Source organism: Glossina fuscipes, unplaced genomic scaffold, assembly GCF_014805625.2.
Source record: "Glossina fuscipes isolate IAEA_lab_2018 unplaced genomic scaffold, Yale_Gfus_2 27, whole genome shotgun sequence".
NCBI lineage: Eukaryota > Metazoa > Arthropoda > Insecta > Diptera > Glossinidae > Glossina > Glossina fuscipes.
This window is the reverse complement of record NW_023998422.1, coordinates 3,762,992-3,778,169: the sequence shown is the minus strand read 5'-3', so window position 1 is coordinate 3,778,169 and position 15,178 is coordinate 3,762,992. Positions and strand designations below refer to the sequence as shown.

Here is a 15,178-nt window from a genome sequence, read left to right as displayed (position 1 = left end):
TCCTCACGCCTTGCGTAAGCAAAGTCGCGGCATAAGATGACGTCTGAGAATTCAACCCAAATTTGTTTTTTTTAATTTACAGACAACTTACTAGTATTTTGCAGAAAACGTACTAGTAAATGACATTTGTTTTGCATTCGTATGAAATATTTTGTGTTTTTATCGAACGGTTTCACAGGAAGTGCATACTTCCCGATCGCATCAATATGGAGTTTTGTATTAAAGTGTGTACATCTCGAGCACATTTAACTGATTAGAGAGCAAACAGAACGTTTCCATAAAAACTGGATATTCTTTGCACAAAAATTTGTTTAATAAAAATTTTCAAGAAATATTTTGCTTTGCACTTCAGTGGAGTAAGTTACTCTGTTACGCACAACTAAAACGCTAAGGATAAGGGGAAAGTCATAGTAGCGTTAAGTGCTCATTAAGCACGCATTTGGGAAAACACGGAAACCTATTTTGTTTTTGTATCCTACACCACTTGTAGTGCAGAAGTATATTAAGATTGTTCAGATGTATGCGCCACTCAGGAGAACTTGAGATAGACCCATCTTTTATTATACCAATTGTTTCAAAAAACGATTCGATACTTATCTGTCCGTCTGACCGTCTGATCGTCTCCCTGTATTGAACCTACAGGTCGCAACGTTAAAAACAATTCGGATCGAATCAATTTTTCGACCGCTTCCCATATCACGACTTTTCAGAATAAGGCGAACAACTGCCTGAAGCGAACTGCCGCACGGCATTTACTGGTGAATCGTGGGGTACCATAGCGTTTTCCTTTGCTTTGCTTTTAGTTCGCTTTATAGTTTTTGCACAACGAAAAGAAACCTTTTTCATATGTTAAACGCAATTGTTTCCAGCTCACTTGAAATTTATTCTTATTATTATTCAATAAAATGGGGCTATGCACACAATTTTAATTTCAAAGAAAGGAAAAAACTAATACATTCCCTTGGGTGGAATTTTTTTTTTCATTCATCGAACTTGAGTTATATATATATATGAAAAATCAATGGAATTTTCATTTTTCATTAGTTGCTGGTTTTTGATTGGTTTTTATTGATTTCTTTCGAGATTGTTTTAATCTTTTAATCGGTGATGTAGCGCTGCATACACTCACATTGGTAAAAGTGTAAAGGTTGCAAATGAAAATTTCAATCCTTTACGGAAGCATTTGTAATATGTTTTAGAAAATTGACTTGACCGAGATGTTCCTTATCTTTACATCATCGATTATTAAAATCTCTGGTAGAAAATTTTAAACATTTTTGAGTAGTTTCGCGAAACTTCCAATTATTTTTCCATGTAACGGAAATTAAAGAAACTTTGTGGAAAGCTAAAGTTCGTTCGCTTCCTTGCCGTTTTTTTCGAAACGGTATGGAATATGAAATCAATTTGATCAATTCCTTTAATCATCTGCTTTTTTAAATAAATCGAAAAAGAGAAACTCCCAAGTAGGGCATCGTGTAAGTGGAAAATAAAAACTTGCCATTACATCGTTTGCACTATTGCTCTTAGTAAGTCCTACAACATTTGTGGTATTAATGTATGCTAAATGCATTAAGCAGATGCATGCAACACCCAGAACGACTTCATATAGATCTATCTTTTATTATGCCGATCAATTCCGATTCGTTTTCTGAAGGAATTTAACTTTGTCGAAACATCTGTCCGTCTTGTACTGCTGCGTGCAACCTACGAGCCGAAAGTTTTTGTTGTATTTTGAGGTGATTCGGTGCACCGATATGTTTTGTTCTAGAGGCAAACTCTAATGAAAATTGCACGAATCGAAGCAATTTCTCGACAACTTCCCGTATAATGCATTCGTTGTATGAATAGTCGTTACGAACTTTGTTAAACCTTACTTGGCATATTTTCAAAGTTCAGTAAAGGGCATGACTTAGTTAAGCTCCTGGCCTTGGGATTTCCTTCGTACTCATTGAAATAGGTAGGCTCTTATCTTCGTAATACATAATTCAGTGTTCTTTTCAACTCCATTATAGTTTATGAATTTTACGTGAAGTCCGGCGTCTCTCAATGGAGTCACTTAGTCTCCTTACTATTTGTCCTGTACATCTGTGATTTTTCTTCGGTGAATAAGTTCAGATGGACGCTGGTGATGTCGATTGTAAACAACTTGGACGTATGGTGCTTGGGAAATTTGGTGAGATTAACTCTGAAGCAAGACAGGAAGCTTTTCTCCTCTAAAAGGAGTACTGAGCTGAGGAGCTACTGAATAGTCCGTTGATTCACACAAATTGGCAAATGGGGATTCATTTGACAACAAAATTAGTTTTAATTTGCACATTGAGCTGTCTATAGATAAGATTAGATTTTTACTTAGCTTTATTAAAGGATGATCTAAAGGACATGGCGACCTATATGCTATTCATAAGCTTGGTGAGATCAGCACTTGATTATGCCTCAGTTGTATAGGAGTTACGTAGAGCCCGTTCAACAATTTCTACTTTTTATCCTGAGGAATTCTGGTTGGGACCTACTTCTTCCGTTGGCAACTCATAAGAATACATTGATTTTGGTAGCCTTACCCTCATTGGAGGAACATCGATTCGAGTTAATGTTTATGTCCATGTTGACTGAATTCCACTTGGAAATAAGTCAACGATGTTAAGCGAAATAGTGTAACGCACTTAATAGTAAGACCCAGCTAAACTAACTAAAATATTTTTTCTTATTTTTCCTCTAATATTTTTTTGTAAGTATTTCTAAGCGTTACAAAACCAACAAGAAACTTAATATGTTCTATCCCTCTCGTTGTGTCGGCCATAGAAAATAGTTAATTGAAAAGTGCAAGAGTGCAATTTTTTGTACATGAGTTCAACATTTTACGTTATATCAGTAAAACCACATCCCATTTATGCATTTAAAATTTATATATAAATATTTATGTGCGCATTTATTTGCTTCTATACATACTGTCTGTATTAAAAGAAAAATTTATCACTGCATTGCTTGAATTTGTATACTGGTTGGCTTCCTTCATTTTACTTGAATATGTGCGTGCGTGTGTGTGTTTAAAAGAACTTTTCAATTTCAGAAAGAGAACACAACTAAACTTTTAATTGAATTTTTAGTATTCAGTTAGAAAATGCGCAACAGATATTAAAGTGTTTGTATTACCCCTTTGCTAGCAACCGGTTTTTCGTTCCATTTTGTCATTTGGAAGAGAAAAATATTAAGAAAATTATTTCTAATTTTATGTCAAATGCAACGATTTTACATATAGAAATATATGGCGGAATTTATGTACAGTACAGTATGTGCGTATGTTGAATAAAAAATAAATTATCTGTGGCTTTGTTTAAGAGCTAACTTCACCGCACTTGTGAATTTTAATTACCAAGCAAAAGGAAGATTTCTTGATTGAAGAGGTTCTACGTGACATCTGTGTTTATTACTACAGAAGGTTCCGTTAGTCCGTGCTGACTTAAAAGATAAAGAAGTACCGCTAATAGATATTGTATCTATAAATCGTTTCTCTTAGGCAAAAAGAAATTTCCTGTAGCCAAAGCAAAAAAAAAAAAAAAAAAAGAATTGTAAACCAAGATAAAGACCCAAAGTGCGTTTTTACAATGCGAACTTGAGTCTTGCTCTATGCAATTCAATCAATCACATCAATAACATATATTCCATTCCCTTCATTGAAGGACTGAAGTATAAATTACCGAAGCAGCGTAAAACAAGGGATTCGAGAGGGAGTAGAAGAAAGAAAGCAGTTGAAAGCAGATCGGACTGTGAAATAGGGGAGAGTTAGCGGTACAATATCGAAAGGAACAGGTGTACATCGGACAATGTAGAAACCAAAAGTTTCCGCTTTAGCATCGTTTGACGCAGTCGTGAATCAGTTTCTATTATTTTTTTTTTTGCGTGAATCTTTCTTTAGGAGCGTAAACCAGAAAATAAAATAAACATATATACGTAAATATAAAATAAAAGGATTATACATATATTTACAGTAATTACAAGTTAAAATGTGTAAAAATTTAACTTAAAATATTGAATAAAATCGTAAATATATGCTTACCTAAAATAAAAGCTTTAATTGCAGTAACTACGAGTTGAAAAACGCAAAATTTAACTTTAACGAGTGTATCAAATATCAGGTAAACTCTTCTTTCGAAACTGGCAGTACTGTGTTAGACATCTGTGTCGAATTTCACATCATAAACATAGAGCTTCACATGCGGAAAAACAGTATTTTTTCCAAATTTTATAAGGAGTGCGAGGAGATGATTTCTGACTCTTAATAGTTCATCAAAAGCATTATTAGGGGGGAGATGAGACTTGAATCTAAGCATACGACCCGGAAACAACCGATCAATCGATCAAATATCAACAAAACAGAAAAGACCAAAGTCAAGATGATGTCAATAGTTTTCGTCGATTATCGTGGTACGAATACCTTACGCCCGGCGAAACTGCTAACAAGGAATCTTACATGTTTGTTATACGTCATTTGCGTGAAGCCATTCGCAAAAGCAAACCGGAAGAGATTTAAAAACGAAAAATTATATCGTTTTTAATTTTTGGATACAAATAGTATGGTGAACCTAACCTAAAATTACAAGCATCAAATAAGATTACGTAAACGTATACTCAAAATGTAACTCTTATACTTACTTACCCTTATATAACGTGCAAAAACTTGTTCTAAAGAAAATTCGCAAACACACATAAAAAAAAATAAAATATGTTTACGCTCCTACAATCTCACATATATTAACACAATCACATACACTTACCATCTAATGCTAACCAAAAATGAAACGACACTAGATACTTATCCACTAGTTGTTAAAATAATATAACTTCAGTTTTAGAGCAAACGCCCACATATCGCAACCTACTTGTTTGAAAAGAAAAATATACCTGAAATCACTTATTACATAGCTATACAATAAGTATATGTATATGCAGGCAAAGTATATACGAAAAGGAATTCCTTGCGTTTTTTGTGTATGCTACGTGAACCATAATATAAGTAATCCGGATATAGTGACAATGTGAGGCTTAATAGACAAACAGGATTGGATTTAAAATCAAACAAAGTATATGTTGCTAAAAGTAACTGATAGTTGTCAACACTTATGGAATTTACCATTCTGAACAGTGTAAATAAAGGTAAATGATAATAGCTTTGTATCTACGTAGGTTTACGATTCGTTTCCCTTAAAACGCTTATTTCTTTTGAAAAAGTGCTTAGGATGTGTCTTTAAACAAAATAAGTTCTCTGTTTAAGTCTATATAGGATGGTGTGTGTGTGTGTGTGTGTGTGTGTGTGTGTGTGGTGACATGTGGGTAGGGTACGTACATAATAGTAATACTGAACATGACCTAACGGATAGACAAGTACAAGTACCGACTAGCGGACATGCAGCATGGGAGGCATGAAGTGGGACATGAAGTGAAACAAGTCGAGGATATTGAAATATTTACCTAAGTTACATTTAGTCTAAGTTCATTTTTCCTTTTTTTTTTTTGCAGTGCGCCTTAGCTAGTAAGGGTGAAGTATAATACAAAAACTCCCTTGGGATGTCCCAAAACTTACGCAAGATTTGCATTGAATAGAAATTTAGATGATTTAATCCATGTAGAAAGTCTCTTCAAAATATCTCAAAGATCCCGACCTATAGTTTGGACACAAAAATTCATGTTCAGACGGATAGACGTATTGCAAACGATTCAGGATATGATTCCACGTCGTAAGCTTTAAGTTTTAGACATTCAGGATATATTCGCACACACTTAACTTAAGTTATAATATCATAAGTGATATATTCGTTTCAAGAAACTTCCACCGCTAAATGAAAATAACAAACTTTACAGCAATAGCTTTAAGAGCGTGCGCAATTTGAAATTCTACAGACGAAGTTGACATATTACTCTTTATATATGTACCAATTGATTTTTTGCTTAGCTATTTAATTACCATCGAACCTTTGCGATCAGAAAAGTGGGAGATCGCCGATGATGTGTTTCGAATTCGAAACCCATCCACGAAATACCAGTAATAATTCCACTGTTTTGGGTATCATGAGCAAAAAACTTCCCCGGAATATATTGTCGTCAAAAAATGAAAATATTGTAAGGAGCTTTGAAGTTAACACAAAGGGAAAACTTTAATGTGTTTTATAGGTACCAATATAAAAAAGAAGAGAATTGTAATCTCACTCTCCCTCTCTCTCTCTCTCTCTCTCTCTCTCTCTCTCTCTCTCTCTCTCTCTCTCTTCCTTTACACGTTTTAAAATTAAATCTATCCGTCTGAGTAGCCGAAGGCGAGGAATCTCGACTAGCAAGTCAATGGTCGTGGGTTCGAATCTCAAGTGCGGTAGAGTTTTTAATAATAGCCGATAGCCTTGGATGCTAGTGCTTTTAAGAGTTTAGTCTTAGAATTTATTTCTCTGGCGAAATTAATAATAATAATAATAATAATAATAATAAATAAAATTAAATCTGTAACATTTCGATGCCTAACACTTTTCTTATTTGTTATATAGGAGAAGCTATTGACTGACAAAAGCATTCGAATTTTCGGCATTGTTTCAATTTTAGTTACTATAAGAAACCACGCCCACCTTCAAATGTGATTTGTAGCTTTTAGCCGAAATCGAACTCCAGAATGGTATGAAACATAGAAACACCTGAAATGCCATTCCATTATCATTTATATATCCTCTTAAAGTATTGCACGATGAGATGTTACGAAGCGAAAGTGAACATTAATATACTAGGGATAGCATACGACTGTAATATGCAATAATTTTTTATGTCAATAACATTGAGATTTTCTCATAAGTCTTGTTGAAAATCAAGAAGAAGAAGAAAAATAGGAGGAGGTAAACAATAAATAATCAACATCATGGCCAAAAACATCATTCATTCTTTCAGTTCAGTGTTATCGACATCGTTCACATTGTAAGCAACAGGTTCAGTTATACGTAGAACTTGATAACTCTGTTGTTGTATAGATAGATAAAGAGGCGATGGTCTACCGCAATTGTGAAGACAGTTGTGTGCGCTGGGCGGTTTAATGGTTGATCGGGTGAGTTTGTGTATGCGTTGGCCAAACAGCTTATTGTGATGTTTAGTTTTGATTTTTTTTTTTTTTTTTTGTGTTTTTTTTTCATTTGCAATCTATACACAACAGAATGATTTTTCCATTATCTCTAGCTTAGTACTTGGTCACGTAACGGATGCTACACCGGGGACAAACTGGCACACATATATATATACATAAGAAGATAGCTACATAAACCCACATATATACGCATTCACACACAATATATACTAAGATAATCGCTTAAAACTTTAACATACACACACACTCACAGACACACGCATACATCCTTGTATCCATGTTTGTGTATTTATAGAGGAGAACATTGTATTCGATGGTTTTATTTTTATTTTCATTTTATACTCGTGCAGCGGTTTGAAACACTTCATGGCCATCAAATATAAGTGCAGTAGTTAGTTGCTGGTAATGATTTTAACAACAGTTATCCTTACATTGTTATAAGTAAGCATGTTGCCTGCCTGTACATGTAAGCTTGTAAAAAGATAGCATAGAAAACAAAGATGATGACGATGTCTGTAAAGCAGAGAGAAAAGAAAAACAGAAAAAAAGAAAAGATTCTTTTTACACCCGCCAACGAACATTAGCAGCATGTTAAGTTTTACATTCCGTCTGTAACATTTGGGCATTGCTTTCATCTTTCATCATAACTTCGATTATGTTTAAAGTTTTTATTGTAAATTTAAAAAATGCTTGAGTGCATAGAACGATTGATTACTAGGATTCCTGATAACTACATATATTTACAATTGAAATTTGGCGATCGCGTAAAATATGAACTTGCACGCTGACCACAGAGATAGGTTGAAATTTTAACATCGGATAGAATCCTTTAGCCTGGTCTGGAGAAAATTTTTATTCGAGAATGTCTTGAGAGTCGAAGGCTATACATGATTTTATATATTGTCCTTGAAAAGGATAATCCAAAGCGGTAAAGAAACTATACTCAAATAGCTTTTGCTGCATTTACACCCATAATTCAAACCATCGAACTTAGCACAAGTAGTAGTAGAGAAACTTCCCCGATACGAAAGCTCTTACCATACATTCTTAAATAATAACTTAATTTACTTTGTTATATTTTCAGGATTTTTAAAATGACCTCACCAGCTACTCAAGGGGATATAAATCTCTTGCATGCTTCGGTTTTATCAATGGTGGAATTCGATGATGATATCTTTGCCGCTGGCAACTGCTTTGATTGGAATGAACATCCGGCCCAGCCGGGTTTATTTTGCCCTTTTGCTTATCGTTTACCGCCACCGAATTTGGGTGCAATTCTAGCCAAAGATTTAGCAATGGAATATCATTATCTGGGCAACACTTCAGAATGGTTTTTTCAAGCACGCAAAAATGCTGAAAAAGTGATAGCACGCAACGAACAATACTTGAAAGGTTAGTGAACGAAGAAGAGAAATAGAGAAAGTCTTGAATAATACTAATAATAACAATAATAATAATAATAATAATAATATTGATAATGATAATGAACACATCGATGTTTGACTTATCATTGTATACACTTGCAATATTGTATTTGTTTAGCTTACTTTGTTGACAATTCAACTTTTGATTAACTCTTATGCTGTTTGATTAGCAAAAATAAGGAAGAAGACAAATGCATAACTTGTGTTTTACAAACCAAAAACCCCAATGAAGCAAAGATCTATAGTAATGCCTCATTAATATATTTATGTATATATATGTACATATTATTCCTATAATCATTTGAATATCCAATCGAGTTTCATCTGAATTTAAATTTGAATTTAGACTGAATGCGATTTAGTTTACGTTTCGTTTACATTTTGGTTTTGATGTTGATTTGATTTTGCATAGAATTTAATAGAGTGAGAAAAAAATGTAAGTGAAAATGTCGCCATGCAACAATGCGATTAATACGTCTCACCTGCTAAAACATATAAAGAATGACATTAAAGACTTGAAAGTGATGATTTCGATGTACAGAACAAAAATCATACAGAGAGCGAAAAAATTTAGAAATGTCGCGTGGCAAGCGATAATGAAAGACAGTGATAAGCAATCCCTGATGGGGATAAAAGAACAACTAAATGCAATCCAGCAGAATGTAATTAGTTTGGCAACTCTGCATGCGTGTTAAAGTTGCCTTTTAATTATGTGCAAGAAATATTTCAATTGCTTAGTGTATTTCTTAGCTTTTTGGCTTTATTCGTGTCTAAATTATAAAAATCTTTAAAAGAATAAAGTGTGAATTTAACTCATATGAATTGTATCAATCTTTTATGTTAAAAATTCATTTCGTTTTGTGCAATCAACAATTGCAGCTCTTGGTAAAAGTCTCTCTTTTTTTCTGTTAATTTTTGTTTACAGTTTCTTTTGCTTTCGTTCTATACTTACAGTGGGAACGAAAGTGACAAGTTTGCTTAAATTTGCTGAAAATTTGCGTCGTAGAATCTTTTAGTTTTTTGTTCTTCATAAGCTCGTTTTGTTGTTTTCACTGGACGTGGATTGTTTATTTACACCATGTGATGCGTAAACAGGCCCTGAAACTTCCTCCTTGATCCCTCAAAGGGCTCACGATGGTCATGTCCTGTCTGTAGAATGCGGGACATAGATTTCAACAAATTGTTTCTCAGATTTGAGCAAAAATCTCGGCTTTAAAATAATTCAGACTAAGTTTGATGAGTGTCGTTATATTGCGCACTCATCTTCTTCCTCAGCTAGCAAAGTTAGAACTCGTAGCGTAACGTATGGTTCGTCACCTCTGGGTTCTTCTAAATCGGATTCGTTGGTGCAAGTTAGCGATTCCTCAAAGTCTACAAAGAACGTTAGCGTTTCTGCTATTGTTGAGCCGGTCGATAACAAAAAAGTTACAAATAAGCCGGAAAGGCCTTCTGGTTTGAGCAATGCTGAAGTAGTAAGGGTATCTCCTCCCGATGCGATTAGTAAATCGTCCTCTCCCCCTGGCTGTCCGAGTATGGACGCTGGTCGCCAAACTGGGCACTTCGCACAAACTGCTCGTGCAAGTGTGGTTACCCCTTCTATATTCTCCACAACTCAAAACTCCCCATCCGTTAACCTGCTCTTAGTACAGATGACATTTGCTCAAAGGCAGTTTCTACCAGAAAGGCAATATTTCTGTCAAGACTGGCACCCGACAAATCTGTGGATAACATAAAAAGTTATCTGGCGGCGACTGTCCCATCTGTCAATTTAAAGGGTGTTAGAATTTTCAAATTAGCTCCTTCTCAACCTAGAACAATCTCGTCTTTTAAAATTCTAGTTTTGACTGAAAACATGGATACGTTGTTAAATAAACCATTGTAGCCGGTTGGATCCTTAATTAAGGACTTTGTTCCTCCTGAACGGTTAAGGCCTGATCTACATTCGTCGGAAGTTTTCCATAATTCGTGTCAAGTTTTCAGAAATTATCGATCATACTATGGTGGTGGTGTTTTAATTGTCATATCTGCGACATTCCCCTCCTATTCAATTGAATTTCCTACTACTCTCGACTTTGAATTTATCGCCGTTCCATCGAAATTCCCTAATAAACACTTATATGTAACCTGCTCCTATATTCCCCCAAATTCGGACATCTCCATATTTGAAAAACAAGCTGCTTTCATTTGCTTTACCTTTGCCCATTTTCTTGAGATTTGCGTTGATCGTTGTCTTCCTTTTAGTTTACCTGAGGATCCATATTATCCAGCATGATGATTCTTTGAACTTCTATAACGTTCCAAATTCAACTTTTGCAAATAAATTTTATGATTTCCATAATATCAAAGTTTCAATGCTACAATCACATCTTTCACATATTATGCTTGATTTCTCAGTTGGAAGTATTGATAGCTTACCGTCGTCATTCTACAATATAGTAAAGAGGTGGTCCAAAGACCTTGATGATCTGTACATTACGAAAAGTCTATACATGTGTTTGGTTAGGCCTGCACTCGAGTATGCCTCCGTTGTGTGGTCTCCTTCATATAGGTAGGTGTAAATTCCATTGAATCTGTTCAAAAGCAATTCTTGCTGTTTGCCCTTAGAAATTTGGGTTGGGATCCGATTGCCTCTCTTCCACCCTATGAAAATAGGTTGCTTTTATTATCCTTACCGTCACGTGAGAAACGTAGATTTTTTCTCGGAGTTTCCTTCTTAATCAAAGTAGTAAATGGTACTATTGACTCGTCCGCATTGCTTGATGAGATAAGCTTTAATGTCCCTAACCGCTTCTCTAGACACTTCATTTTGATTAAGCTTAATCAATGTAAATACAATTATGAGGTGTTTAATCCGCTCAGAGGTGTTTGCAGAAACCTAAATGATGTCTATCACTTATTCTCATTATCAGACTCTTTAAAGTCTATTAAAGCGACTTTGCTTAACATGAGCGATTTACCTATGTCGTACTTAAACTAACATTTCATCCTTAATATCTCATTTTGTATTTAAAATAATATTGTGCTTTTAACGTGTTGATTGCCAAGCTTATGCATGTTTGCAATGGTTTAGGGGTTCACTTGCAATCTGGCTCTGTTCTTGTTGCCGGCGTGCTTCTGTGCTAGCTGTGTACATGCTTTTTTTTTTCTTCTTTCTTTTTTTTTTCTCTCTTTTCATTTCTTTAGACATGAATTATTATTTTGAACTTTTCAATTTATTTTTAAACTTACTTTGTTATTATTATTTTTTTTTTTTCTTCCTTTTTATTGTATACTAGATCTAAAACAATTAGTATAAAATATTCTATTAAGATGCACTGAAGTCGACCGTAATTTTGTTTAGTTGAATTTCATGTATAAATGGGTAAAATAAAAATATGAAAAAAATGAAAGCAAGAGCAATACATGTCAAGTAAAAGACGTAAAGTTTGTGAAGGTCGATCCTATTGTCAATTAACATCTACTATAAACAGCAAGTTCTGCACAAGTTCAAATTTGTGTTACAGCTTATAACCTATAGCTATTAATTGTAATGTATAGCAGATATTCAACCACCAACCATCTTAATTCCTGCGGTTGGCAATGGAAAACCGAGGTATTCTCAGTTTATGTTGCCCTACGCGCGCATCCTTGGACCGGTTTATGCCATTTTCAGTATTTTCATTCATTTCTGTTGCAAAGAGAGTCTTTACCGCAAACATTATTACACGGATGGAGAGGCTGGGAGACAGACAGGCGGATAAAGTAGCGCGATTAAATCGATTCAAACATCAATGCTGATCGAGAAAATATGGGGGCTGTAAGGGGATCTCCGAGGCTTCCTCCTCGGTGTTACAAACGATTTGACGAAATTGGTACAGATGTAAAGGAAATATGTGCCCATACACACACTTGAATAGGATGACACATTCTGGCGATTTCTCTTATATTCACCTGCAAGTCATGCAAATCATAAATACTTTCAAATTACAAAAAAAAAAGCGTTTCTGGCTTTTAAAATAAAAAGTATTTCTAACTTTTACGAAGAATATTTTTTCCCCGCATTCATTTTATACTTTTCTATTTTGTATGTTATTGCATTGCTGTTTTAAAATGATTGTTCTTTTTCAATATATCAAAAGTAGGAAAAATTGCGAAATTTTAATTTATTGATATGCGTTTGTTTTAATTAAAATGTTAAACCTTTAACTTCTATTAAATTAAGTGCAACAACATGCCCTCATTATAAATTAGCTCTACCTCTCTGCAAATATATGTAAAATAATTATATTCGGGTTAAGCCGAATCTGTCAGTGGCCATCACTTTCCTCCCAGGCCTCACTGCACAAAGACCTATTTAACTCTAAAGACCTTACTCAACAAATTGAAGAGAAGGTATACATGGACACTGCTAAGCTAATGGTTCGACATGGGCTTTTTCGTGGGGCCTTGCGCTCGTCCAGTGGTGCAGTCCTTATCTCCTTAATCGTGGCAAAACTCCACCTTTTCGTGGATCTTTTCAATTTTGCAAACACAAAGGCGTCGCGGCATAATTCGGCGAATACAATGGCAAGCAAAAGCATGATTACAGAGTTGCTTTTGTCTAAAAAATTACGAAGAAGCAGTGGTGTATGAATTGGCGCATCATCGTTGTGTAATATCAATGACCGGTTGTTCCTCGACTCCGGGTATTTTTTTCCATATTATCTCTCGCAAATCGTGCGTAATTTCAAGGTAATGTTCCATATTGACCGTACGATCTTTTGGCAGGAACTCATGATGCGATATTTTAATCGAAAACTATGAGCAAAATTTTCACATTTAACCGAACTTGGCGTCCTATTTTCGATGTTGGCTCTCCTGTCCGTTTCCGTTGGGATAATTGGCTTTCGGTTTCGACGTCACAACCGCATATTCGTATTTCGTCCCCCGTTATGATCTTTTCGAACAAATCTGAATTGTGCTTGAATTACGCAGCTCCTGAGCAATGCTCATGCAGCGTTCCATTTGGTCAAAATTTGGCAACTTAGGAACAAGTGGGGCGCCCACACACATTCTGTGGCCAAAACGTCCAGAAAAATTGCACGGAATTGGTCAAAGATGTGCCAAGATCCTCAGCAAATTTTCCAACGGTGGTTCGATGATTCTTCATAACAACTTTCTTCACTGCTTCCACGTTTTCATCCATTGCTGACGTGCTGGAGCGTACATACTCGTACATACTCATATTAAACATAACGTACAAGAAAAGGTAACACTCAAGCCAAAGCCAAGAGTAGGTGATAGGTTACTTTAGTAGTTAACTTGATAAAAACAAGAAAACCTAGAATTTCGGAAGCGTTTTCAACCGTCCAAAGCCGAACACGCACAAAGTCTCTGACAGCAAACTATGATAAAAAAATGCAATTGCATCACGTTTGTCGTTAACATATGTTTCATGAGATTCTCAATGCGTATTTCGTCTCACAAATTTAATATACCGCATGTCGTAGACATTTGTTTGTATTTCAATTTATTTATTCACCTCTTTTTTTGCTGTTGGTTTTCTATGCACGTACATAAATGCCTGCGTACAAATTAAATTATAATTACCGGGATGCGAATTTATTAATTACTGTTTACATGACGGCTGTAGACCGCAACATAAAATATACTACAATTTGTGGTCAACAAAAAACGGGGAAAAAATTGTTTAAAAAAAATCCAAAAAGGAAAATAATGAAATAAAAAAAGGAGAAAATTACCTATCCATTCCACATTACATGCCTAAATATAACGTAGCAACAATTCACCTCAACATTTACCTCGAAAAAATTTTGCTATCGTAACAGGATTTATTGATATCATGACCACATACGCATGTACGAGTTGAAATTTTAATTTATTTCTTTCTAAAACAAACCTTTTTAAATCCATTGATTTGCGAAAGGATACATTTTACCCACGCAGTTACATGCAATCCCCAAAGGCCTACACAAATTATATGAGATATGTGGATATGTATTTTTATTGGAAATCTGCAATTTTTTCAATACTTCCTATAACCTATAAGCGGTAGATGGGCCAATGAGATTAATTGAAATAATACGCGTATATAGGAAAAAGAGTTTTACAAAATCATTGCAAACGATCCACAGGCATACCAGTCTCTCAAAGCAAGCTATTGCTTGCTTGAAACACAGAACAGAAAGCTAAACGGAATGCCGTCGTCTGCCGGAATACGGTAGAGGCAAATGTAAAGTTAGCGAAAAAAGGCATACGAAAGGCAAAGCTGGCCGATGGCGATCTCAAGGTACTGATAGTTAGCAAAAAATGTGAACGTGTTGGGCTCAGCTAGTGAGCAACCGACAGTTTGGCTACATTTTCACTTATAACTTTCGATTTATTTACTTCACAGACCATTTTTAGTGTGAACATGCACATGGTGGTTCTGGTGAACATTCTGATAGTAGGTTTTCCGAAATGTCTCCACTGGATCGAAACTTAGAGGAGATAATATGGGAAAATTGTCGGTGACTTTCGAGATGTTTTGGTTTCGAATGTGGGCGTGTACGAAAACACGCTGCAGCCATTCTGTAACGTTGGGTTGTTAATCCACCAAAGAATGCTCGCCGGAAATTCAACTTCTTATCTTCAATTCTCCGCCTGTGGCAATTTCACAAAGAAACGA

The 15,178-nt window shown here is 35.1% G+C and overlaps 1 protein-coding gene across 1 annotated transcript in view; it reads left to right on the top strand.

Annotated features, from left to right (window-relative positions):
* Positions 1-15,178, top strand: part of LOC119635783 — an 83,150-nt gene that overhangs the window by 7,124 nt on the left and 60,848 nt on the right. Inside the window, exon 2 of the mRNA XM_038030787.1 lies at positions 8,193-8,500. Coding sequence (XP_037886715.1) covers positions 8,193-8,500 — 308 coding nt within the window. The remainder of the gene's footprint in view (positions 1-8,192; positions 8,501-15,178) is intronic.